The 26,046-nt window shown below is 46.2% G+C and overlaps 1 protein-coding gene, 1 long non-coding RNA gene and 5 other non-coding genes across 9 annotated transcripts in view; all 7 read right to left on the bottom strand.

Annotated features, from left to right (window-relative positions):
• rcc1 (regulator of chromosome condensation 1) overlaps positions 1–4,219 on the bottom strand; it is a 28,294-nt gene extending 24,075 nt beyond the window's left edge. Inside the window, exons 1-2 of one of the 3 annotated variants that reach the window (XM_078237966.1) lie at positions 4,007–4,219; positions 1,833–1,926 (exon numbers count right to left, since the gene is read on the bottom strand). In XM_078237966.1, the coding sequence (XP_078094092.1) occupies positions 1,833–1,926; positions 4,007–4,147 (235 nt within the window). In that variant the 5' untranslated portion in view covers positions 4,148–4,219. Of the gene's footprint in view, positions 1–1,832; positions 1,927–3,492; positions 3,577–3,993 lie in introns of those variants that run through there. The other 2 variants (XM_078237968.1, XM_078237967.1) reach the window with 2 other exon arrangements.
• A 10,334-nt stretch (positions 4,220–14,553) lies between these two features.
• Positions 14,554–22,591, bottom strand: LOC144509312 (uncharacterized). Its single transcript, XR_013500449.1, has 7 exons — positions 22,502–22,591; positions 18,169–18,255; positions 17,657–17,735; positions 17,212–17,290; positions 16,121–16,152; positions 15,525–15,603; positions 14,554–14,809 (listed from the first exon to the last, which is right to left on the bottom strand). It is a non-coding gene; the product is annotated as an uncharacterized LOC144509312 (long non-coding RNA).
• LOC144509553 (small nucleolar RNA SNORA73 family) lies at positions 15,270–15,485 on the bottom strand. Its single transcript, XR_013500479.1, has one exon. It is a non-coding gene; the product is annotated as a small nucleolar RNA SNORA73 family (small nucleolar RNA).
• Positions 15,708–15,919, bottom strand: LOC144509556 (small nucleolar RNA SNORA73 family). Its single transcript, XR_013500482.1, has one exon. It is a non-coding gene; the product is annotated as a small nucleolar RNA SNORA73 family (small nucleolar RNA).
• LOC144509554 (small nucleolar RNA SNORA73 family) lies at positions 16,957–17,172 on the bottom strand. Its single transcript, XR_013500480.1, has one exon. It is a non-coding gene; the product is annotated as a small nucleolar RNA SNORA73 family (small nucleolar RNA).
• LOC144509555 (small nucleolar RNA SNORA73 family) lies at positions 17,405–17,620 on the bottom strand. The gene has a single exon (XR_013500481.1). It is a non-coding gene; the product is annotated as a small nucleolar RNA SNORA73 family (small nucleolar RNA).
• LOC144509551 (small nucleolar RNA SNORA73 family) lies at positions 17,829–18,044 on the bottom strand. Its single transcript, XR_013500477.1, has one exon. It is a non-coding gene; the product is annotated as a small nucleolar RNA SNORA73 family (small nucleolar RNA).
• Positions 22,592–26,046: the final 3,455 nt, after the last annotated feature.

Below are 26,046 nucleotides of genomic sequence, written 5' to 3'. Positions count from 1 at the left end.
GTCAATTGAAGTACTTTTGAAACTTTGTCACTGTTGCAATGAAGGGAATTCAGCAGCCAATTTGTACACGGGAAGCTCCCACATGCTGCACATTGTTAACAACCAGATACTCGCGGGATAAATATTGGCCAGGACCCCAGCAAGGACACATACATGTACACACACACATCCACGCACACCTTCTCTTCTGTGAAATTGTGCCACGGGATCCTTTACTGTCCATCTGGTGCGGGCCTCAGTTTAAAATCTCATCAGAAAAATAGCAATCCCTCGGTACTGCACCCGGGAAATCAGCCGAGATTTTTGTTCACAAATCGCTGAGGTAGGACTTGAACCCATAACCTTTGGACTCAGAAGCAAGACTGCTACCCATTGAACCAAGGCTGACCAAGTGGGTCAGTTCGTGCTTAAAATTTACATTGAACGGCCAAATGTTTGCCAGACTTGGAACGCACATCAGTATGTCCAAGAATCACCGATGCACACTTCTGGGTGATCCACACAGGTTGGATTCACAAAGAGGTTTGTTTTTAACTCAATATAGAATGCTGACTTGTTCACCAAAAACCCCAGGGAGCTTCAGTGCGCATGGGCAAAACAGCAAGGCTTAGGTGAGGGCCTGGAACGTACATGGGCACTGCCAGCTGACCAACAGAGTGTGCAGAAATCGCCACGCCACTTGCCCAGCCAGCGCTCTGTTGGGGCACCGGTACATGGGATCAACCCCAGAAACCTCGAGACAAGGGTTTAACCGCCCTCCCTTTCCGGTATCTCACCAGACTTCCTACCCTCGACCCCTCCCAGGATGCTTGCTGGCATCACCGGAATTCCTGGATCCAATATGATCTTACTGAATCTGGCACAGAGAGTGGGCTGACTGGTCTCTGCACATCTGGCACCAGACCAACTGCAACCCCAAAACAAGCCTTATTTAACCATTTTCTCTCCACTCATACCACTGGAGGGTTTTCCAACCGATATACATCTAGATCATCTTCCTTCAGTGAAAGATAAAGCATGAATATTTGACCAAAAGTTTAAAATGCACCCAAAACAGTTAGCTAGTGAATAACAGTAGTATTCACGATGGCAGAGTGGTTAACACTGCTGCCTCACAGCTCCAGGGACCTAGATTCGATTCCCGGCTTGGGTCACTGTCTGTGCGGAGTTTGCAAGTTCTGCCCGTGTCTCTCCCGTGGGTTTCCTCCGGGTGCTCCGGCTTCCTCCCACCGTCCGAAAGACGTGCTGGTTAGGTGATTGGCCATGCTAAATTCTCCCTCAGTGTACCCGAACACCAAGTGTGGCAACTAGGGGATTTTCACAGTAACTTCATTGCAGTAACTACATCAATGCAGGAATATAAGCCGACTTGTGACACTAATAAATAAAATTTAAACATGTGTGTGCTGAGGTATGTTGGGAAGTTATTCAACCAAGTGAAGCCTCACAGGTCCAGCTGAACCTTGCTGAAGTCTACTTGTGACCAATAAATTTTAAACATAAACTCGGCCAGTACAAAGAACAAAAAAAAGTACAGCATAGGAACAGGCCCTTCGGCCCTCCGAGCCTGCGCCAATCATGATGCCTGCCTAAACTAAACCCGTATGCACTTAGAGTCCGTATCCTTCCATTCCCATCCTATTCATGTATTCATCTAGTTGCCCCTTAAATGCCGCTATGGTACCTGCTCCCACCACCTCCCCGGGCAGCACGTTCCAGACATTCACCACCCTCTGTGTAAAGAAACTTGCCTCGCACATCTCCTCTGAACTAAAGTAGTAATCGAAGAATCCCGACATGTTGCAAACTACAGAGTGAATAAAAATACTCACACTTTACTTTTTTACTTTCGTCATCTTGTGTTTTCTCCTCGTTATCTTTTGACCTTTTCACGGTCCTTTTCCCAGGCATTGCGTTCTGAAATTCCTGTCAAGCAACAACAAGATTTGAAGTGAAATACATATGGAGGACTGATGGCATCGGAGATTTAGCTGCACCGTGCTTTTGTGCTGGTGCGCTCCAGATGATCTTCCTCTTTTATACCAAACAAATAAACCAACTCAAATTCGCTGAGGGACAAAGTAAAAGGGGCGGTTCCCCAAAAGGAGGGGGAAACAGCCTGAACAAAACCAAAGTACAAAGCAAACATAAAACATTAAATCATAACGTGGTTATCAGGGTTTATAATGCACCCCAGCCCCTGCGGTGCCCAACGGGCGCGGAAGGCGTCAACTGCGCCCCGTGGGCATTCCTGATGATCTTCAGGTTAAAAAGGAATCTGTCAGAACACGCACCCCCATTCAATGACCCACCCCCCCACCCTTTTATAAATAACCATCGTAAGAAGTCTCACAACACCAGGTTAAAGTCCAACAGGTTTATGTGGTAGCATGAGCTTTCGGAGCGCTGCTCCTTCATGGTGAAGGGGCAATACTCCGAAAGCTCGTGCTACTAAATAAACCTGTTGGACTATAACCTGATGTTGTGACTATAACCTGATACTGTGCCCACCCCAGTCCAACGCCGGCATCTCCACCTCATAAATAACCATAATCATTACAAAAATAATTGCTTGCCTATTTTGTGACTGTCCCATTAAGGCATATTTTAATAAGTCACAGATCTGTGATCAGAATCCAAAGTTGGAATCAAACGTCTTATGCCTTTTGGAAGCTATCAGCTCCCATTCAGGTACAGCAGCCGACTTTATCTCAAAGCAGACATGGATTTACTGTCCCACAGGAGATTATTCAGTCCCCGGTGCTTCTGCAGCTCTAGAAGCAGTCCCTCCACACTGCCCCTTTTGCCCAGAGCCCTGCAACTTTTGTTTCCCCTTTTGAGTTTACATCCAATTCCTTTCACAACTGAATCTGCTTCCACTCTCCCTCCAGACTGCAGATCATTTTAACTTTGTGTAGAGGGAAAAATAAAATAATCTCCCCCCCCCCCGCCCATCCCCGGTGCTTTTGCCATAGCAAACATTTTTCTATTATAAAATAACCGAGAAACCCCGATTATTGTCTGTAAGGCTGCTGTGGCAAGTTGGCTCTTAAGACCAACCAAAAAAAAGGAAACAATGTCATTCAAACTGCCCGCTCACCGAGAGAAGAGGAAAAAAAATCTCTGGGGCCTAAAACGTTAGATTCCAAATCTCTTCGGTAACTCTCGCCAGCTACACCCAAAACTTTTTTTTAAAAACCCTCCTCCCTGAAAGGATAGCGAGACCCTGTTAATAAATTAAAATATATCTGTACAGGAATACTGCAGGACGGTCAGAGAACCAGGCGATTATTCTGGATACTCCGGCAGCATAGGCCTAAGCAATGAGCAAGGAGCCAAATAGCCCAGCCGATGGCAGCAAGCGAAACAGGGGGAGCCCGGCCCGCCCCTTTTAAAAATATCCCGCGCCCCCCGGCCGCAAACTTTCCTGCATTCCCCCCCCCAAAACACACACACACACAACGTTATTCACAAGCAAACAAAATTGATCACCTCCCGGCCCTTTGGAAGAAGCGATTCACTGTACAGAAGTGTAAGGGCTTGGGAGGGATTCGATACCATGATTTAACTGAAGGGGATGCGGGGGGAGGGAGGGGGGCGGTGAGGGAGACGTGTGCAGTCCCGGAGCAGAGAATTTAAACTGGGAATGAGCTTGTTGGGGGGGTCTGGGCTATGACACCAAGGAACAAGCCTGATCCCGAAATGCTGGGACTGGAATGTGGGCTCCGAACGCCGCGGCGGCCGAAAGTTCCAAAATAGAACGTACACACACCGGTCAGAACGTTGGGACAACACTCGGCGTTCTAAATTGGAACGTTGGGGCAACACTCGGCGTTCTAAATTGGAACGTTGGGGCAACACTCGGCGTTCTAAATTGGAACGTTGGGGCAACACTCGGCGTTCGGGGCGTGAGGTGATCGCGGTCACACCTAACTCTCCCCCTTCAACCATTTAAACTCCTCTCCTATTATCATACGGAGTAAATATATTTACCATTTCCTCTCACCTGCCTGCCGCCACCTCTCCCTCTTTCCTTCCCCAGCGCCACTGACAAGCACCGACGCATGCCCACAGGCCGGAGATCCGAGCCCGCGCACTTTGAAAAGGATGCGGAAGCAGCCAGAGGGGGTGGGGGAGATGGACACATGGAGAGGAGCCAGTTGACTCTGGCTGGTCCCAGGACAAGGGGGTCACGTTGTTGTCTTGTCCTCCTGCAGCTGTCGCCGCTGCTTGCCATATGCTCACGTCTATCATTCTCAAACGCATACACCAGTCATTTGTTAAAGCCACTTTTGCATTCGGCAAGTACATCGAGGTCCCCCAATAGGTCAAAATAAAAGCAATTACTGTGGATGCTGGAATCTGAAACAGAAAATGCTGGAAAATCCCAGCAGGTCTGACAGCATCTGTGGAGAGAGAATGGACCCTATTCTCTCATCAGATGCTGAAAGACTCTATTCTCTCTCCACGGATTTTGCCACACCTGCTGAGATTTCTCAGCATTTTGTTTTTGTCCCCCAAAGGTCATTTTGACATCATTGATTTTAATGTGGGGTCAGTTGACAGAACTTTTAATTTACTACTGAGGATTTCAAACGGCACAAAATAGATAAATAGCCCAAGAGGCTGCAGTTTCACTGGATTCTGCTACAATGTGGAGATGCCGGCGTTGGACTGGGGCAGTGGTTCCCAAACTTTTTTCACTGGGCCACACTTTCAGAATAAAAATTTGCTCACGCCACACCGAATTTTTTATTGATAAGAAATACATTCAAAAACAAAAAAAAACAACTCCTAGCAGTGCTTGATTCATAACATAGAACACAACTACTTTATAATATGATCATGGGACATCCAGAAAGTATAAAACAATCACTTTGGAAAAATATCTAATCCATGTTTAAATGTTTCTTTGATTGTCCCTGAATCTTCCCGCCACACTTGCCATCCTCTCTTGCCGCACCAGTGTGGCGCGCCGCACCCTTTGGGAACCACTGGACTGGGGTAATCACAGTAAGAAGTCTCACAACACCAGGTTAAAGTCCAACAGGTTTATTTGGTAGCACAAGCCACTAGCTTTCAGAGCGCTGCTCCTTCATCAGGTAAGTGGGAGTTCTGTTCGCAAACAGGGCATATAAAGACACAAACTCAATTTACAAAATTATTTACAAAATTATTTTGTAAATCGAGTTTGTGTCTTTATATGCCCTGTTTGTGAACAGAACTCCCACTTTCCTGATGAAGGAGCAGCGCTCCGAAAGCTAGTGGCTTGTGCTACCAAATAAACCGGTTGGACTTTAACCTGGTGTTGTGGGACTTTTACTGTGATTCTACTACACACAATGCAGCTTTACAATATTCAACACCATTCACAACTCCTCATTCTGAAGGAGTCCTTGCCATGCAGCAAGACCTGGACAACATTCAGGCTTGAACTGATAAGAGGTTAAAGTTTATTAGTCACAAGTAGGCTTACAATAACACTGCAATTAAGTTACTGTGAAAATTCCCTAGTCACCACACTCCGGCACCTGTTCGGGCACACTGAGGGAGAATTTAGCATAGCCAATGCACCTAACCAGCATGTCTTTTAGACTGTGGGAGGAAACCAGAAGAAACCCACACAGACACAGGGAGAATGTGCAGAGTCCACACAGACAGTGACCCAAGCTGGGAATCAAACCCAGGTCCCTGGCATTGTGAGGCAGCAGTGCTAATCACTGTGCATTCTAACATGTGTGACTAACATTCACACCACACAAGTGCTGGGCAATGACCAGCTCCTCTTGACATTCAGTGGTATTCCCAACTCTGAATCCCCCACTATCAACATCCTGAGGGTTACCATTGAGCAGAAACTGAATGGAAGAGCTATATAAATACAGTAGCTACAAGAGGCTGGGAATTCTGCAGTGAGTAACTCCCCTCCTGAATCCCCGAAACCTACCTATCATTTACAAGGCTCAAGTTAGGAGTGGGATGGAAAATTCTCCGCTTGTCTGGATGAGTGCAACTCCAACAACATAGAGGTTGAACAAAGCAGCTTGTCTCCTCACAGCTTGTCTCCTCACAGCCCGCTAATCCACCACCTTAAGAATTCACCATTTTAAGCATTCGCTCTCTCCACCATTGATGCACTGCAGCAACTCACCAACACTCCTTCATAAGCACCTTCCAAACTCAGAACCTCGATCACCTTGAAGGACAAGTGCTGCAGGCACATGGAAAACAGTGCGAGGATTGGACAGCGTCAGCATGGATTTATGAAAGGGAAATCATGCCTGACAAATCTACTGCAATTCTTCAAGGATGTAACTAATGGAGTTGATGAGGGGGAGCCAGTGGATGTGGTTTATTTGGACTTTGGGAAGGCTTTCGACCAGGTCCCACATAAGAGATTAGCGTATAAAATTAAAACACATGGGATTGGGGGTAGTGTATTGAGATAGATAGAAAACTGGTTGGCAGACAGGAAACAGAGTAGAAATAAACTGATCTTTTTTCAAATGGCAGGCAGTGACTAGTGGGGTACAGAGATCGGTGCTGGGACCCCAGCTATTCACTATATATTTAGATGAGGGAACTAAATGTAATGTTTCCAAATTTGCAGATGACACAAAACTGGGTGGGAGAGTGAGCTGTGAGGAGGATGCAGAGATCCTTCAGTGTGATTTGGACAAGTTGAGTGAGTGGGCAAATGATTGACAGATACAGTATAATTTGGATAAATGTTAGATCATGCACTTTGGTAGCAAAAACCGGAAGGCAGATTACTACCTGAATGGTCATAAATTAGGAGAGGGTAATGTGCAACGAGACCTGGGTGTCCTCGTACACAAGTCACTGTAAGTAAGCATGCAGGTACAGCAGGCAGTAAAAAAGGCAAATGGTATGTTGGTCTTCATAGCAAGAGGATTCGAGCACAGGATCAGGGATGTCTTGATGCAGTTATATAGGGCCATGATGAGGCCACACGTGGAATATTGTGTGCAGTTTTGGTCTCCTTATTGAGGAAGGTTGTACGTGCTCTAGTGGGAGTGTAGCGAAGGTTTACCAGGCTGATTCCTGAGCTGGCGGGAATGGCCTATAAGGGGAGAGTGAGTTGGTTAGGATTGTATTCACTGGAGTTCAGAGGAATAAGGGGGAATCTCATAGAAACTTATAAAATTCTAACAGGACTAGACAGGGTAGACGCAAGAAGGATGTTCCCGATGGTTGGGTGTCCAGGACCAGGGGTCACAGTTTGAGGATACAAGGTAGACTGTTTAGGACAAAGATGTGGAGAACTTTCTTCACCTAGAGAGTGGTCAGCCTATTGAATTCACTACCACAGAAAGTAGTTGAGGTAAAAACATTGAGTGTTTTCAAGAAGCAGTTAGATATAGAACTTGGGGAGAAGGGGATCAAAAGAAATGGGGGAAAGGTGGGATCAGGATATTGAATTTCATGATCAGCAATGATCATAATGAATAACAGGCGGGCTCAAAGGGCCGAATGGCCTCTTCCTATTCTTCTATGTTTCTACCACCATCTGCCAGCTCCTGTCCAAGCCACTCACCATGAGAGGCTGGGAAATATACAAACAAAGAACAAAGAAAATACTCTTAAGGGTTCTGCCATTTACTGTATATTTCCTATCTGTATTAGATCTTCCAAAATACATTACCTCACATTTGTCCGGATTAAACTCCATCTGCCATCTCTCGCCCAAGTCTCCAACTGATCTATATCCTGCTGTATTCTCTGATGGTCCTCATCGCTATCCACAAATCCACCAACCTTTGTGTCGTCCGCAAACTTACTAATGAAACCAGTTACATTTTCCTCCAAATCATTTATATATATTACAAACAACAACGGTCCCAGCACTGATCCCTGAGGAACACCACTTGTCACAGCACTCCATTCAGAAACGCACCCTTCCACTGCTACCCTCTGTCCTCTTTGACCGAGCCAGTTTTGTATCCACCTTGCTAGCTCACCTCTGATCCCATGCGACTTCACCTTCTGCACCAGCCTGCCATGAGGGACCTTGTCAAAGGCCTTACTGAAGTCCATGTAGACAACATCTACTGCCCTACCCTCATCAATCATCTTTGTCACTTCCTCGAAAAACTCGATCAAGTTCGTGAGACATGATCTCCTCTTCACAAAACCATGTTGCCTCTCACTGATACGTCCACTTATTTCCAAGTGGGATAAATCCTGTCTCGAACAATCCTCTCCAATAATTTCCCTACCACTGATGTAAGGCTCATCGGCCTGTAATTACTCGGATTATTCTTGCTACCCTTCTTAAACAAAGGAACAACATTGGCTATTCTCCAATCCTCTGGGACCTCCCCTGTAAGAAGTCTCACAACACCAGGTTAAAGTCCAACAGGTTTATTTGGTAGCCCCTGTAGCCAGTGAGGATACAAAGATTTCTCTCAAGGCCCCAACAATTTCCTCCCTTGCCTCTCTCAGTATTCTGGGGTATACCCTATCAGGCCCTGGGGACTTGTCTATCTTAATGTTTCTCAAGAACCCCAATACCTCCTTCTTTTTGATCTCAACATGACTCAAACTATCTACACACCTTTTCCCAGACTCATCATCCACCAAGTCCTTCTCTTTGGTGAATAATATATCGCTGTTCCTTCACTATCACTGAGTCAAACTCCTGGATCTCCCTCATAACAGCACTGTGGGTGTACCTACACCTGATGGACTGCAGCAGTTTAAGAAAGCGGCTCATCATCACCTTCTCCAGGGCAATTAGAGAAAGACAATAAATACTGGCATAGCCAACAAAGCCTGCACCTCTTGAAAGCATTTTTTAAATACATAAATAAAATGGATTCAATTCACAAGTTTTAATTCAGAATCCATCTGGATGTGGAGCCAAGCTCCTCCCAACCCAGGGCCAGAGCACAATGTGCGGAAGTTACTGAGCATTGAGGTTTTAGCTAATCTCTCCATATTCCCATGACAAAAGACTCAGTGAAATCCCTCTGCTCCAGCACCTCCCGTTCCCCCCATCCCACACATGCACTGTAATCTGCCCATGTCCCCATGGCTCTCCCTCCGCCTGTAATTTATCCTCCACCACAGCCCCCTGAAATACTTGCCAGTGCCTGCAAAGCAGAGTCATCAGCCTAGGGTACAGAGTCTGTCCAACAGAAGCACAGCAAAGTTTGAAGGTGCCACTCCCCCATTCTGCTCTGGTTTTCCCTGCACTCCACTCAAGTCAGTCAGTCACTGAGTTATACTCGCCAACCTCTGCCTGCGCTTGGTCAATGCACAATGATCCTGGGCCCACTTGGCATTCACTGGGAGCAGAGTTTTCCGAGGTTTTTTAATGGCATCGATCCAGGGATATCCCACCAGAATCTCCACACTGAGCGGTCTCTGCTCCAATCACCATTGCTGCCTCAGAAGAAGGCAACCTTGTGACCAATACACCTGTTACTGCAACCACAACTGGGATCATGACCCACCATTTGGGAAGGCCTGGTTTAAGTCCTAAACTGTGGAACTCCCTCCCCAAACACTTCCTCCTCTATCCTTTGAGACATTCCTTAAAACCTACCTCATTAAACACGCATTTGGTCACCTTTCCTAATGTATTCTTTGGCTCAGTGCTATTATTGAAGCCCCTTGGGGCATTTCACTGAACTTTAAAGGTGCTATATAAATGCAAGTTGTTGTGCGAGAACTAACTGTAGAGCACACACGGGACAGAGAACTAACCAGGGTTCCCCCATCCCTGTAACACCTGTTGGAAATTCTGTGGTCATTGGACAAGAACAAGATCAACTTTTTATTAAATTCATTTGCGGGATGTGGGTGTCACTGGCTAGCCCAGCATTTATTGCCTGTCCCTAGTTGCCCTTGAGGAGGTGGTGGTAGTAGTGGGCTGCTCTCTTGAACCACTGCAGTCCCGGAGATGTAGGTACACCCACAGTGCTGTTAGGGAAAGAGTTTCAGGATTTGGACCCAGCGATAGTGAAGGAACACTGATATAATTCCGGTTAGGATGGTGAATGGAATATCCAGGTGCTGGTGTTTCCTTGTGTCCGCTGCCCCTGTCCTTCTTGATGGCAGTGGTCATGGGTTTGGAAGGTGCTGCCTAAGGAGCCTTGATGACTCCTAGAGGAACCTCCAAGTTGTGGTGTTCCCAGGCATCTGCTGTCCTTGTCTTTCTAGATGGTAGTGGGTTTGGAAGGTGCTGCCTAAGGAGCCTTGATGACTCCCAGAGGAACCTCCAGGTTGTGGTGTTCCCAGGCATCTGCTGTTCTTGTCTTTCTAGTTGGTAGTGGGTTTGGAAGGTGCTGCCTAAGAAACCTTGGTGAGTTGCGGCAGTGCATCTTGCAGATGGTGCACACTGCTGCCACTGTTCGTCGATGGTGGAGGGATTAAATGTTTCATAGATCATAGAAACCCTACAGTGCAGAAGGAGGCCATTCGGCCCATCAAGTCTTCACCGACAACAATCCCACCCCAGGTCCTATCCCCACAACCCCACTAATCCCTCTAGCCTACACATCCAGGGACACTAAGGGGCAATTTAGCATGGCCAATCAACCTAACGCGCAAATCTTTGGACTGTGGGAGGAAACCGGAGCACCCGGAGGAAACCCGCGCAGACACGGGGAGAATGTGCAAACTCCACACAGACAGTGACCCAAGCCGGGAATCGAACCCGGGTCCCTGGAGCTGTGAGGCAGCAGTGCTAACCACTGTGCCACCGTTTGTGGAAGGGGTAGCAATCAAGCGGACTGCTTTATCCTGGATGGTGTCGAGCTTCTTAAGTGTTGGAGCTGCACCCACCCAGGCAAATGGAGACTATTCCATCACAGTCCTGACTTGTGCCTTGTAGATGGTGGACAGGCTTTGGGGAATCAGGTGTGGAGTTACTCTCCGCAGAATTCCTAGCCTTTGACTTGCTGTGATAACCACAGTATTGACATGGCTAGTCCAGTTCAGTTTCTGCTCAATGGTGACTCCCAGGATGTGAACTCCAGCAGAGTTGGCAACATTCACTATCTCAGATCACATGTGAAGGGTGGCCAGTTCATTAAAGTTCAGAAATGAGAAAACTGCTGGTTAGAGAAGTGAAACCAGAGGCAGAGGAGCCCAGGCTCAAATCAATAAATAATTTAAAATATCTTTTTAAAGAACTATCAAGACCATCGAGGCAACAGTGAAAACTGCAAAGGAGTGAATAGCAGGGTAAACAGAGTGCTTTGTTAATTGAAGCAAAACAGCTGCAATCATAACCATAAGTCACTGCATATTTGGTACATTTCAACAAATACCATTTTTTCACTCCCTCTTTGCCAGCTGTTCTGATGTGTCTTCATAACCCAATTGACATCTTCATCTATTTAGCAGGATATGGTAACCCAATCGTTAAAGAATCATAGAATCCAACAGTGCAGGAGGCCATTCGGCCCATCAAGTCTGCACCGACCACAATCCCATCCAGGTCCTATCCCCATAATCCCATGCATTTACCCTAGCTAGTTCCCCTGACACTAAGGGGCAATTTAGCATGGCCAATCCACCTAACCTGCACACCTTTGGACTGTGGAAGGAAACCGGAGCATCCAGAGGAAAAACACACAGACACGGGGAGAATGTGCAGACTCCACACAGTCAGTGACCCAAGGCGGGAATCGAACCCAGGCCCCTGGCGCTGTGAGGCAGCAGTACTAACCACTGTGCCCCCTTGTTATTGTATTGGGCAATTAACAGATCAAGTTTATCATCCCGCCATGCCAGTTTGTAAAACTACAAATTCAGTAATTTGTTGGCTAGTCTCCATTATTAGCATGTCCAGGATTGCCCTAAGTCAACTGGATCACCGTGTGGAATTCATTACGGGGCATTTGTGCCTAGGAATGGGCAACAAATACTATTTGACCAGTGAAGCTCACAAGAGGAGGCTCTCAAAAAACCCCACTACCATGATTTATAATGAACAGTGCACTTTACAAGAAACAGCAAAGTATTAACTGGGCTTGTATTCCCTGGAATATAAAAGGGTGACTTGATTGAGATTTTTAACATATTGAAAAGACACTACAGGGTAGAGAGAGGGCAATATTTTCCATAGGCGAGGGAGTTTTGAGGAAGTGAGCAGGAAAGGCTTTCAGGAGAAATTAGGAATCATTTTTACAGATTGCATTTATATAACACCATTCAAATCCAAAGCACAAATTGCCACTGCTGGAATGCAAGAAGCAGCAGCTAATTTTCTCCTAGTAAGCTCCCACAACCAGGTTAAGATGACCCACTGCCTCTGCCCACCCAGGTTCTATCCTTGGCCTCTTCCCATTTATCATCTATATACCATCGCTCAACATTCAAAAACGCAATAATTAATTTTCACACATGTACAATGACAACACCCCGCTGTACCTCTCTGCCCCTGCTCAGATTACTTAGTTCACATTGGATGAATAGAAATTTTGGATGAATAGAAATTTCCTCCAATTCTATATTGGGAAGACAGAAGCCATTGTTTTAACTCCATGCTCCAAACATCATGGCAAGACTGAAACCAACCGTTTGTAACCATAGTGCTATATTTGATCCAGAGATGAGTTTGACCACATTTGCATCATCGTTAAAACCAGGGCGGCAGTGATTCAATTCGGCCTAGAGTTACTGTCTGTGTAGAGTTGCGCATTCTCCCAATGTCTGCGTGGGTTGCATCCGGATGCTCCAGTTTCCTCCTACAGTCCAAACATGTGCGCGTTCGGTTCATAGAATCCCCACAATGCGGAAGGAGGCCCATCAAGTCTGCACACACCGCAAACCCTGCCAGGCCCTATCCCCTTAATCTCTATTTACCCTAGCTAGTCCCCCTGACACCAAGGGGCAATTTAGTGTGGCCAATCAACCTAACCCACACATCTTTGGGCTAGTTGATTGCCTATGCTAAATTAACCCGAGTGTCAGGGGGATTAGCAGGGTAAATATGAGGGGTTACCAGAATAGGGCCTGGGTGGGATTGTGGTCGGTGCAGACGTGATGGGCCGAACGACCTTCTTCTGCAGGGGTTTTATGATTTTATTCACCACCTTAAAATGAACATCTCCTGCCTCAGCTCATTTACTGTTGATGTCTTGTGTGGCATTGCGGTCTTGATTCCGGCCTTGGGTGACTGCATGTGGAGTTTGCACATTTTCTCCATGTGCTCCCACAGTCCAAAGAGATACAGCTTAGGTGGATTGACCATGTTAAAATGCCCCTTAACGTCCAAAGACATGTAAATTAGGTGGATTAGACATGATAAATGCACAGGGTTACAATAGAGCAGAGGGGACAGCCTGGGTTGGGGTGCTAGTTTCGGAAGTTAGTGCACTCGATGGGCTGAATGGACTTCCGCACTGTAGGGATTCCATGCATATCTCAAACTCCACAGAATCCAGAGGTTCTGGGGCAGTAATTTAAGTTTGAAGGAATTTGTCCTTCCAGCTTGTCCAATCATAGATGGTTGTCCCACTATTGATTACTGATAGGTGCTCTACTCAACCTATCAGCAGCCAATGCACTGGGAAGCCAACAACTGATTGGATAAGAACTTTGACAGCGAGTCATCTGGACTCAACGTCAGCTCTTTTCTCTCCTCGGATGCTGTCAGACCTGCTGAGATTTTCCAGCATTTACTCCTCAGATTCCAGCATCTGCAGTAATTTGCTTTTATTTATGTTTGGATAAACTAATTATAGTAGCAAAGTCAGTACTGAGTCTCAGACAAGGTCAAGGTCGAAGAGAAGCAGACATTGGAACAAGGTACGCCACAGCCACAGGATAGGAAAGCAGACCAAAGGCTATCTCAAGGGCAGAGAGGTGAGCATGCGACACAAGTCTCTGTGCAGGAACTGAGCCCACAACCTTCCAATTTGAGATGAGGGTGATAAAAAAAATGAATCTGGAATTAAAAGTCTAAACAATGACCATAAAGCCATTGCCAGGTTGTTGTAAAAACCCAGCTGGTTCATAATGTCCCTGGAAGGAAATCCACCACCCTAACCTGGTCTTGCCTACAATGTGGTTGAATGCTGTCCGAAATGGCCTAGCAAGCCACCCAGTTCAAGTCTCAACACCAGGTTTATTTGGTATCACAAGCAAAACCTGGTTGGACTTTGACCTGACGTTGAGTGCCCACCCCAGTCCAACACTGGCATCTCCACATCATGACTCAGTCCAAGGGCAGAGATGGGCAATAAATGCTGGCCTAGCCAGTGCCCCCACATCCCATGAATGAATATGGAATAAAAGCAAGGCGGCCTGTTTCACAAAAAAATATCAATATTCAGATCAAAAGGAAACCGCCAAGGCAGATAAAAAGGGATTGGGACGTAGATCAGGGATAAGCAAACATGGAAATCAATTCCAGTAAGATAGACTTGTATTCCTATAACATCTTCCAAAATCTCAGGACATTTAAGCCCTCTGTAGCCACTAAAGTGACTTAAGTTTAGTCACTGATGAAATGTAACCGATTATAATGGAGCTAATCTAGGAGGTAAGTGAGAAAAGACAAACGACACTGCAATAGAAAATTAATACTTGCATTTTAACTTTATTTAAAAATATACAAACTTTACCATGCACATTATAACCCAAGTTTAATCAGCAGAAACTTCAAAGCTGATAGCAACTTAAACACAAATATGTGACTTCAATACAATTCCAAAAGGTACAGTAGCCAGCCTGTAACATCCAACAAATCAAACATCTGAACTCAATGGGAGCACATTTGTAGTAAGGTACAGACTTGTTACACTGCAGTTGGGAGATGCACAGTTGTTACCTGAAAAACAATCAGAAATCACATTAGATCGGTCAAAATCATAAACAAATTTCTGCCGAATACAAATTCATATAGAACAGGGGAACAACGACCATTACAGTGAGGTAACTGGCCTTTCAACATTTTAGATCCACATACAGGTTAAAACCAATGCACCATTACTTTGCAGATCTCAGCTTCCTGGAACCACCAAACCCTGGCCACCCTAAATATCCCTCAACCAGAGTTACCAGTTCTGACGAAGGGCCAAGTAGACTTGAAACATTGGCTCTATTCACTCTCCAGACGCTGTCAGACCTGCTGATTTCTCCCAGCATTTTCTATTTTTGTATCAGGATTTGACAAAACGTTACGGCGTAAAATCTATAGTGCTCATTTTTTTGCAAACATCAAGACTAAATTAATATACATGAAGTTTGCTGCACTGATGCAGTTATGTAAAGACTCTGAACTTTATAGTTATTGTAACCTGCATGGTTTATCTCCTCAGTTACTGTATACACTGAGAAGGTTAAGGAATATACAGGATGCTGTCCACACCAGCTGAAAGCCGGGGACACACTTTCTCTCCAACGTCATGGAACGGGACTGTACGTCATAGACACAAAGGCCTGCGCTCCCATACGCCACACGGACAGAGCCAGGCAAGAGCGACCTTGCTGGATATCCACGTTGGGGTTTTGGTTTCTGAACAACAAAGAAAGAAATAAATCACCTCTCCCGAAGTTCAACTGGCCCCAGCATTCATGGTCAACAGGCTCTCCAACACTCAGGATGGGTAGAATCCAGTCTCACTGCAGAAACAAATCAGATTAAACAATAAGCACCCATCACTCCAGAGTATCATCCCATTCCCTCAAACGTAAACCCACAATCTCATCTCACACTTTCCACGAGCAATTGTAACCTGCATGGTTTATCTCCTCAGTTACTGTATACACTGAGAAGGTTAAGGAATATACAGGATGCTGTCCACACCAACTTAAAGCCGGGGACACTTTCTCTCCAACGTCATGGAACGGGACTGTACGTCATAGACAGAGGCCTGCGCTCCCATACGCCACACGGACAGAGCCAGGCAAGAGCGACCTTGCTGGATGCCCACGTTGGAACAACTCACAGGGGAAGCCAAGCCCACTGTTAGATTTTAGTCGCCAAAACCACAATGGTTCATAACAAAACCAACCTAGATATTCTTATTACAGCAGGATCATAATTAGATTAATGTACAAGGACCATTCTCTCAAATGCTTATCTCGTTCAGTTCACATCTAATTTTCAAAAAATTGAAAACCCAAATCAATAACTCACCATCACTTAGCCATCTTCAATAAAGGTTCTCCCTGCAAGAGATGAATACTTCAACATTAGGTCCAGAAATCTTCCTCAAACCCTCCATCCCATGCAAATGTAATGGCATCAACTTTCCTCCAAAGTGCCAACAATCCTGCCCTCTATAATTATGGTGCTTTGGCTCAGGAAGGTTTGAGGACCGACATCCCCCAATTCCTCAGTTAAGTGACCCCTAGACACTATGGATTAATCTAAAGCATTACACCCCGCGAAACTCTTTGTAAAATATCACCCGTTATCTGAGGTGGTATTTCCAACCGACCTGCATTACTGGGAAACAGAAGGCTCTGTCTAGGGTGATTTTCTTGAGGTTTTCAGGATTTTGGAAAAAATTGATAGGGGGGGGGGGGGGGGGGAGAGAGAGAGAGAGAGAGGAGAGAGAGTAAGGGACTCTCCTACTGGTGCAGTGGGGGAGTCGACAAAGTAACAGCCTTAAAAATCAGTCAGGTTCGGAGACACAGCATCTCCCTGAGGGGGTGGCAGGTGTGTGGAATCCCTTCAAAAAGTACATGTTGGCTCAAAAAATTTAAATCAGAGCAGTAGAAGGACTTACTCCCACATCTATCAGTGTAACACGAAACAGGTCTGCACAACAGACGTTTGTTACAGTCTACAATTCCAATCCAACTTCCCTTCTTCCAGCTAATGCCTTGTGTCATTCCACTAAATATCTTTCACAACCTCTCCGAGGCCACGATGTCTCAAGTGTGAACCAGGCATCAACTGCGTCTGCTGTCCGACCCACACTGCTACACACCCAGCTTTTAAACCTCCAGAACTGCGCTTCTAATTAGTCTTGTAACCTGCATGGTTTATCTCCTCAGTTACTGTATACACTGAGAAGGTTAAGGAATATACAGGATGCTGTCCACACCAACTTAAAGCCGGGGACACACTTTCTCTCCAACGTCATGGAACGGGACTGTACGTCATAGACACAGAGGCCTGCGCTCCCATACGCCACACGGACAGAGCCAGGCAAGAGCAACCTTGCTGGATATCCACGTTGGGGTTTTGGTTTCTGAACGACTAGGAAAGAAATAAATCACCTCTCCCAAAGTGCAACTGGCCCCAGCATTCATGGTCAACAGGCTCTCCAACACTCAGGATGGGTAGAATCTAGTCTCACTGCAGAAACAAATCAGATTGAACAATAAGCACCCATCACTCCAGAGTATCATCCCATTCCCTCAAACGTAAACCCACCCATCCCCACAATCTCATCTCACACTTTCCACGAGCAATTGTAACCTGCATGGTTTATCTCCTCAGTTACTGTATACACTGAGAAGGTTAAGGAATATACAGGATGCTGTCCACACCAGCTGAAAGCCGGGGACACACTTTCTCTCCAACGTCATGGAACGGGACTGTACGTCATAGACACAGAGGCCTGCGCTCCCATACGCCACACGGACAGAGCCAGGCAAGAGCGACTTTGCTGGATATCCACGTTGGGGTTTTGGAATAACGAGATAAGAAAAAATAAATCACCTCTCCCAAAATGCAACTGGCCCCAGCATTCCTGGTCAGCAGGCTCTCCAACACTCAGCATGGGTAGAATCCAGTCTTACTGCAGAAACAAACCAGATTGAACAATAAACACCCATCACTCCAGATCTACCTCAACCCATCCCCACAATCTCATCACACACTTTACACGAGTAATTGTAACCTGCATGGTTTATCTCCTCAGTTACTGTATACACTGAGAAGGTTAAGGAATATACAGGATGCTGTCCACACCAGCTGAAAGCCGGGGACACACTTTCTCTCCAACGTCATGGAACGGGACTGTACGTCATAGACACAGAGGCCTGCGCTCCCATACGCCACACGGACAGAGCCAGGCAAGAGCGACCTTGCTGGATATCCACGTTGGAACATCTCACAGAGGAAGCCAACTCCACTGCTAGATTTCATTTGCAAAGCATAAGAAAGGATAATCAATGCTCTTCAACATTGTGTACAATGCCCCTTTTATCCACTTCGTATACAGTCTCTACCTTAAGATATTCAGCGCCATTTCCAGTTACTCCAGGACCCCAGTGATCAACACATTCGCCGACAGCCTTGCAGACATGAGATTCCATCTGAAAATTGAGAATGCTTTTAGAATTCGTTTTTCACAATGTGCAAATATGGATACAAGTACAGTTTATGCACAAATTATTCCAAGAGAACCTTCATACATCAGTACACTGGGTCCCTCATAATGGTTAGTGAACAGAGAATGCTTGCAGATTGGACTGAGCAGCATTCGCCCAGATTTGGTATCGATATGTTGGCATTATCCGACACCAACTGTCCCGAGTAAACACTGACAGTCGACAAATACATTTACCTCACATTAGGTGCAACAGCCAATGTCAGGATCCGGCAAGTAGTTTGCATTAAAATCCATTATACCGCGGGAAGTAAAATAGGAGACCCAGGTGGGTTCAATTCCAGCCTTGGGTGACTGTGTGGAGTTGGCACATTCTCCCCATGTCTGCATGGGTTTCCTCCAAAGAGGTGCAGATTAGGTGGATTGGTCATGGGAAATGTGAGGTTACAGGTACAGGACAGGGAGGGTCTGGGTAAAATACTCTTGTCAGTCAGTGCAGACTCGATGGGCCAAATGGCCTCTTCTGCACTGCAGGGATTCTATGAGCACAGTGAGTTAATATATTGAAGTGTCATGTGCACAGACTCTAAGAATCAGTCCCGAGGGTTTCAAAGGTTTGCCCACCACAGAAATTCAGCATGCTTCGTTTCATCAGGAGTTGGGACGCCTTGTTGAAGTTATACAAGATGTGGAGATGCCGGCGTTGGACTGGGGTAAACACAGTAAGAAGTTTAACACCACCAGGTTAAAGTCCAACAGGTTTATTTGGTAGCAAAAGCCACACAAGCTTTCGGAGCTCTAAGCCCCTTCTTCAGGTGAGTGGGAATTCTGTTCACAAACAGAACTTATAAAGACACAGACTCAATTTACATGAATAATAGTTGGAATGCGAATACTTACAACTAATCAAGTCTTTAAGGGACAAAACAATGTGAGTGGAGAGAGCATCAAGACAGGCTAAAAAGATGTGTATTGTCTCCAGACAAGACAGCCAGTGAAACTCTGTGGGGGTTACAAATAGTGTGACATGAACCCAATATCCCGGTTGAGGCCGTCCTCGTGTGTGCAGAACTTGGCTATCAGTTTCTGCTCAGCGACTCTGCGCTGTCGTGTGTCGCGAAGGCCACCTTGGAGAACGCTTACCCGAATATCAGTCACCCAGAGTCGCTGAGCAGAAACTGATAGCCAAGTTCCGCACACACGAGGACGGCCTCAACCGGGATATTGGGTTCATGTCACACTATTTGTAACTCCCACAGTTGCGTGGACCTGCAGAGTTTCACTGGCTGTCTTGTCTGGAGACAATACACATCTTTTTAGCCTGTCTTGATGCTCTCTCCACTCACATTGTTTCGTTTCTTAAAGACTTGATTAGTTGTAAGTATTCACATTCCAACCATTATTCATGTAAATTGAGTCTGTGTCTTTATAAGCTCTGTTTGTGAACAGAATTCCCACTCACCTGAAGAAGGGGCTTAGAGCTCCGAAAGCTTGTGTGGCTTTTGCTACCAAATAAACCTGTTGGACTTTAACCTGGTGTTGTTAAACTTCTTACGAAGTTATACAAGACATTGGTAAGGCCACACTTGGAATACTGTGCGCAATTCTGGTCACCCTATTATAGAAAGGATAGTATTAAACGAGAGTACAGAAAAGATTTACTAGAATGCTACCGGGACTTGATGGATTGAGTTATAAGGAGAGGCTAAATAGATTGGGACTTTTTTCTCTGGAGCATAGGAGGCTGAGGGGTGACCTTTTAGAGGTCTATAAAATAATGAGGGGCATAGACAAGGTAGATAGTCAATATCTTTTCCCAAATGTAGGGGAGTCTAAAAAACTAGAGGGCATAGGTTTAAGGTGAGAGATACAAAAGTGTCCAGAGGGGCAATTTTTTCACACAGAGGGTGGTGAGTGTCTGGAACAAGCTGCCAGGGGTAGTAGTAGAGGCAGGTACAATTTTATCTTTTAAAAAGCATTTAGATAGTTAGATGGGTACGATGGGTATAGAGGGATATGGGCCAAATGCAGGCAATTGGGATTAGCTTAGGGGTTTTAAAAAAAAGGCGGCATGGACAAGTTGGGCCGAAGGGCCTGTTTCCATGCTGTAAACCTCTATGACTCTAGCTGGAAGCTCCACTGTCAGGTCTAAAACCAACCAAGAACCTCCGGAATTCTAAATATAAAGTATTCTCTCATCAGGAATTGATACCCAATGTTTACTATCACTGAATCTCACATCATCAACATCCTAGGGGGTTACCATCAACCAGAAACTAAGCTGGGCCAGCCATATAAATACTGTGGTGATTGAGGAGTCCAAAGATGTGCGGGTTAGGTTGATTGGCCATGCTAAAATTGCCCCTTAGTGTCCTGGGATGTGTAGGTTAGAGGGATTAGTGGGTAAATATGTAGGGATATGGGGGTAGGGCCTGGGTGGAATTGTGGTCAGTGCAGACTCGATGGGCCGAATGGCCTCTTTCTGTGCTGTAGGGTTTCTATGATTTCTATGACTTCCCGACTCCCCAAAGCCTGCTCCACCAATCAATCTTTTTGTGGACTGAGCTCCACTTACCTGCCACTCACCATAGCCCCTAATTCCTTTACCGTTCAAAAATTTATCTATCCTTGCCTTAAAAACATTGAATGAGGTAGCCTCAACTCCTTCACTTGGCAGGGAATTCCAGATTCACAACCCTCTGGGTGAACAAATTCCCCCACAACTCTGTTGTAAATCTGCTCCCCCTTATTTTGAGGCCATGTCCCCTAGTTCTAGTTTCACCCGCCAGTGGGAACAAGCTCCCTGCTTCTGACTTATCTATTCCCTTCATAATATGTTGCTATAAGATCCAGCTTACTCAGTCTCTCCTCATAAGCCAACCCTCTCAACTCTGGAATCAACCAGTGAACGTCCTCAACACTATCTCTAGTGCCAGTATATTATCCTTTCTCAAGTAGGGTGACCAAAACTCCAGCGCTCCAGGTATGGCCTCACTAGCACCATATACAGCTGCATTACCTCCGTTTTTAAACTCCATCCCTCTAACAACGAAGGACAAAAATCCAGTCGCCTTTTTAATTCCCTGCTGCACCTCAACTTTGATTCATGTACAAGCTCACCCAGGCCCCGGCACAGCAGCAAGCTGCAATTTTTAAACCATTTAAACAATATTTCATTTTGCTGTTATTCCTACCAAAATGGATGACCGCATTTACCAACATTGTACTCCATGTGCCAGACCCTTGCTCACTCAGACTATCTATATCCCTTTGCAGACTTTCAGCATCCTCTGCACACTTTGCTCTACCACTCACCTTAGTGTCATATGCGAACCTTGACACATTACACCTGGCCCCCAACTCAGCAGTCTAATGGAACACTCACCCCTAATCTGGACGAGTGCTGCTCCAACAATTCAAGAAACCCGGTACTATCCAAGAAAAACAGCCCATCTGATTGCTACCCCTTCCGCATGTCACTTCTGCCACCATCAGGAACAATGGCAGCCATGTGTACCATCTACAAGATGCACTGCAGGAACTCACCAAAGTTCCTTAGGCAGCACCTTCCAAACCCACTACTATCTAGAAGGACGACAACAGATGCCTGGGAACACCAAACCTGGAAGCTCCTCTCTCGTCACTCACCATCCTGAGTTGTAAAGGTATCGCTGCTCCTTCATTGAGTCAAAATCCCAGAGCTGCCTCATTATCATTGTGGGTGCACCTACACCACATGGGACTGCAGTGAGCAGTTCACTGACACCTTCTAAAGGATAATTAGGGATGGGCAACACAAATGCTGGTCTAAAGCCAGCGACTCCCACCCCAAATCCTGCAAATGAATTTTAAAACATAACTAACTAACGGGGGGGGGGGGGGGGGGGGGTTCACCTCTGGCTGGAGCCTCTTTGCAAAGAAATCTTTCAAAGTAACAGTTTTGAAAAATAACACAACGTGGACCAGAGGGAGGCGGTGGCCACAGTGGCTGAAACCCCATTCATTCCCAACACGTGGGGCTCTCCATTCACCCTCCACGTGGGCCACATCCGGGTCCCCGGCTCCATCCGGGCCTCCTGCTCCCTCTCACAAACCGTCACCAAGGTCCCCATCCCGCTGCTCCCCTCCCCCTCCCTGGGATCTAATTTAACTCCCTTTTCCCCCAAAACCCGAGTGTTTATCCGCCCCGTTGCTGCCGCGTGAGCCCAACACCCTCTCCCTCTCACCCTCACCTCTCCGGCTCCGCTGGACGAAAAGGCGGAGCACTGCCCGAGCCGCGCTTTTGTAGCGGGCGGCCGCCCAATGAGCTTCCCGATCGCCGCGAGCGGCCCCAGCCCCGCCCCTCCACAAACCCCACCCCCCCCTTCACAAACCCCACCCCCCCTCCACAAACCCCACCCCCCCGTCCCTGCCCGCAGCAGCGCCACCCGCTGGCTGGGAGTAGCACTGATCCACAAGGGGCAGCTAACAAAATTCATACAGCAGTAAAATGGTCCCAAGATACTTCATAGGAGCCTTATCAAATACACGTTTCACACTATTCAGCCATGCAAACTGCACGTTCTCCCCATGTCTCTGTGGGTTTCCTCCCGGTGCTCCAGTTTCATAGGATGCCTACAGTGCGGAAGGAGGCCATTCAGTCCATTGAGTCTGCACCGACTCTCCCACAGACTATTTTCCCCAGGCGCTATCCCCATAACCCCATATATTTACCTCACTAATCCCCTTTAACACTAAGGGGCAATTTAGCATGGTCAATCCACCTAATGCTTTGGAGTGTGGGGTGACACAGTGGCTAGCACTGCTGCCTCACAGTGCCAGGGACCCAGTTTCAATTCTGGCTTCAGGTCATTGTCTATGTGGAATTTTGGACTTTAACCTGGTGTTGTGAGACTTCTTACTATGTGGAATTTGCACATTCTCCGTGTCTGCATGGGTTTCCTCCAGGTGCTCCAGTTTCCTCCCACACTCCAAAGATGTACGGATTAGGTTGATTGACCATGCTAAATTGACCCTAGTGTCAGGGGATTAGCAGGGTATATATGTGGGGTTACAGGAATAGGGCCTGGGTGGGATTGTGGTCAGTGCAGACTCAATGGGCCAAGTGGCCTTCTTTGCACTGTAGGGATTCTATGATTCTATGAAACTGGAGCACCCGACAGAAATCCACGCAGACACAGGGAGAAGGTGCAAACTCCACACAGTCACCCGAGGTTTCCCCCCACACCCCAAAGATGTGCAGGTTAGGTGGATTGGCAATGCTAAATTGCCCCTTAGTGCCAGGGATATTAGCAGAGGAAATACGTGGGATTAGGGGATAGGAGATGGGAGAGAGTTTGGGTAAGATACTTTGTCAGAGAATTGGCGCAGACTTGATGGGCTGAATGGCCAGTTCTGCATTGCAGGGATCTTATGATTCTTTAAGGAAATATTAAGACAGATGCCAAAAAGCTTGTTAGGTTTTAAAGATAGGTGGAGAGAATAGGGAAAGATTATGAAATCTATCTTCACAACTAAAGTTCCCCATCCCAGGACCCATTCTCATGAATCTTTTCTGTTCAGTCTCCATTGACTTCATATCCTTCCCAAAGTGCAATGTCCCTCCAGCTGAGGCAGTGTCTTACACAAGTTCAAGATAACTTCTTTCCTCTTGTATGTCCCTATTAATTTAGCCTAGGATACAATATGTTTTATTAACCACTCTCTGGAACTGTCCTGCCACCTTCAATGGCTTATGCACATATATACCCAGGTCCTTCTGCTCCTGCACCCCATTTAGGGTTGTACCCTTTATTTTCTGTCCATCAAGTACTTCTGCTGTTATTCTTTCAGGGGATGTGGGAATTGATTTGATTTTGAGTTGATTTATTATTGCCACATGTATTAACATAGTGAAAAGTATTGTTTCTTGCACATGATACAGACAAAGCATACCGTTCATAGAGAAGGAGACGAGAGCATGCAGAATGTAGTGTCACAGTCATAGCCAGGGTGTCAAGAAAGATCAACTTAATGCGAGGTAGGTCCATCCAAAAGTCTGACGGCAGCAGGGAAGAAGCTGTTCTTGAGTCGGTTGGTACGTGATCTCAGACTTTTGTATCTTTTTCCCGACGGAAGAAGGTGGAAGAGAAAATGTCCGGGGTGCGTGGGGTCCTTATTTATGCTGGCTGCTTTACTGAGGCAGCGGGAAGTGTAGACAGAGTCAATGGATGGGAGGTTGGTTTGCATGATGGACTGGGTTACATTCATGACCTTTTGCTGGCAAGGCCAACATTTGTTGCCCATTCCTAATTGCCCTTGAACTGAATGGCTTGCTCGGTCATATCAGAGGGCAGTTAAGAGTCAAAAACATTGCTGTGGATCTGGAGTCACATGTTGGCCAGACTAGGTAAGGATGGCAAATTCCCTTCCCTAAAAGTATTTGTAAACCAGATGGGATTTTAAGACAATTGTTTCATGGTTACCATTACTGAGATTGGTTTTATATTCCAGATTTTATTAATTAAAATTCCACGAGGATTTGAACCCGCATCCCCAGACCATGAGCTTGGGCCTCTGGATTACTCGTGTAGTCTAACTTGTATAAGACACTAGTTCAGCTTCATCCAGAGTACTGCATCCAGTTCTGGACACCATACTTGAGGAAGGATGTGAAGGCATTGGAGAGAGTACAGAGTAGATTAACAAGAATGATTCCAGGGATAAAGAACTGTAGCAATGAGGATAGATTGGAGGTTGGGACTGTTTTCCTCAGATAAATGAAGGCTGAAAGGAGACTTGATAGAAATAGTATGTTCCTGAGGGATATGCACAGGGTAAATAGTGAGAAATAGTTCCCATTCAAGAAATCATCAAGAACTCAGGGAAACGGATTCAAAATAATTGTCAAAAGGAGTAAAAGTAATGTGAGGGAAACATTTTTTTTACCCAAAGGGTGGTTGGTGTCTGGAAAGAACTTCCTGAGGTTTGATCGAGGTATTCAATTGCCATCTGAAAAAAAATAATGTGCAAGGTAAGGAGGATAAGACAGTGGAGTGGGACTGGGTGGAATACTCTTTCAGCAAGCCAGTTCAGGATGGGCCAAATGGCCTCTTTCTACACTGTAAAGATGCTGTGACATTACAACTATGCACTTCCAGTGCAGACATGATGGGCCAAATGATCTCCTTCTGTGATGTAACAATTCTGCGATCCCTCTGTAACTTTTCCCTTATATTTAGCTGAGCAAGCCTTGATAATGCTGCCTGGTTTCAAAGCGGGACCGTTCATATGCAAGGTGAACACGATAATCACTACACTACAGAAACACTGACAAGTTATGCTATACTCAGGCCAGTAGCCATGGCAGTCCATGAGGGTGGTTCAGGCTAACTCACCCTTTCAATCCAGGACAGACTGAATCATATTGCACATTTGAGATCCTGGCATGTGATGAACGATGGATATGAATTCATCCCTCACTCATCTGTAGGACACGATGTTGGGGTAACTGTTGCTAACCCTTGAGGAATGGCCTGGAGTGTCCAAGATTTGCAGGTCCATCACAAGACACCATTGTGAGCAACCCAGGAGAAAAATCACAGAACATTTAAAAATGTTTTTACAAAATGGGGCGGCACGGTTGGTCAGTGGTTAGCAGCGCTGCCGCACAGCACCAGGGATCCGGGTTCGATTCCCGGCTTGGGTTACTGTCTGTGCGGAGTCTGCACGTTCTTCCCGTGTTTGCATGTGTTTCCTCTGGGTGCTCCAGTTTCCTCCCACAGTCTGAAAGACGTGC

Source organism: Mustelus asterias, chromosome 21, assembly GCF_964213995.1.
Source record: "Mustelus asterias chromosome 21, sMusAst1.hap1.1, whole genome shotgun sequence".
Taxonomy (NCBI): domain Eukaryota; kingdom Metazoa; phylum Chordata; class Chondrichthyes; order Carcharhiniformes; family Triakidae; genus Mustelus; species Mustelus asterias.
Note: the sequence above shows the minus strand (reverse complement) of the source record. Positions and strands in the feature narration are given on the sequence as shown.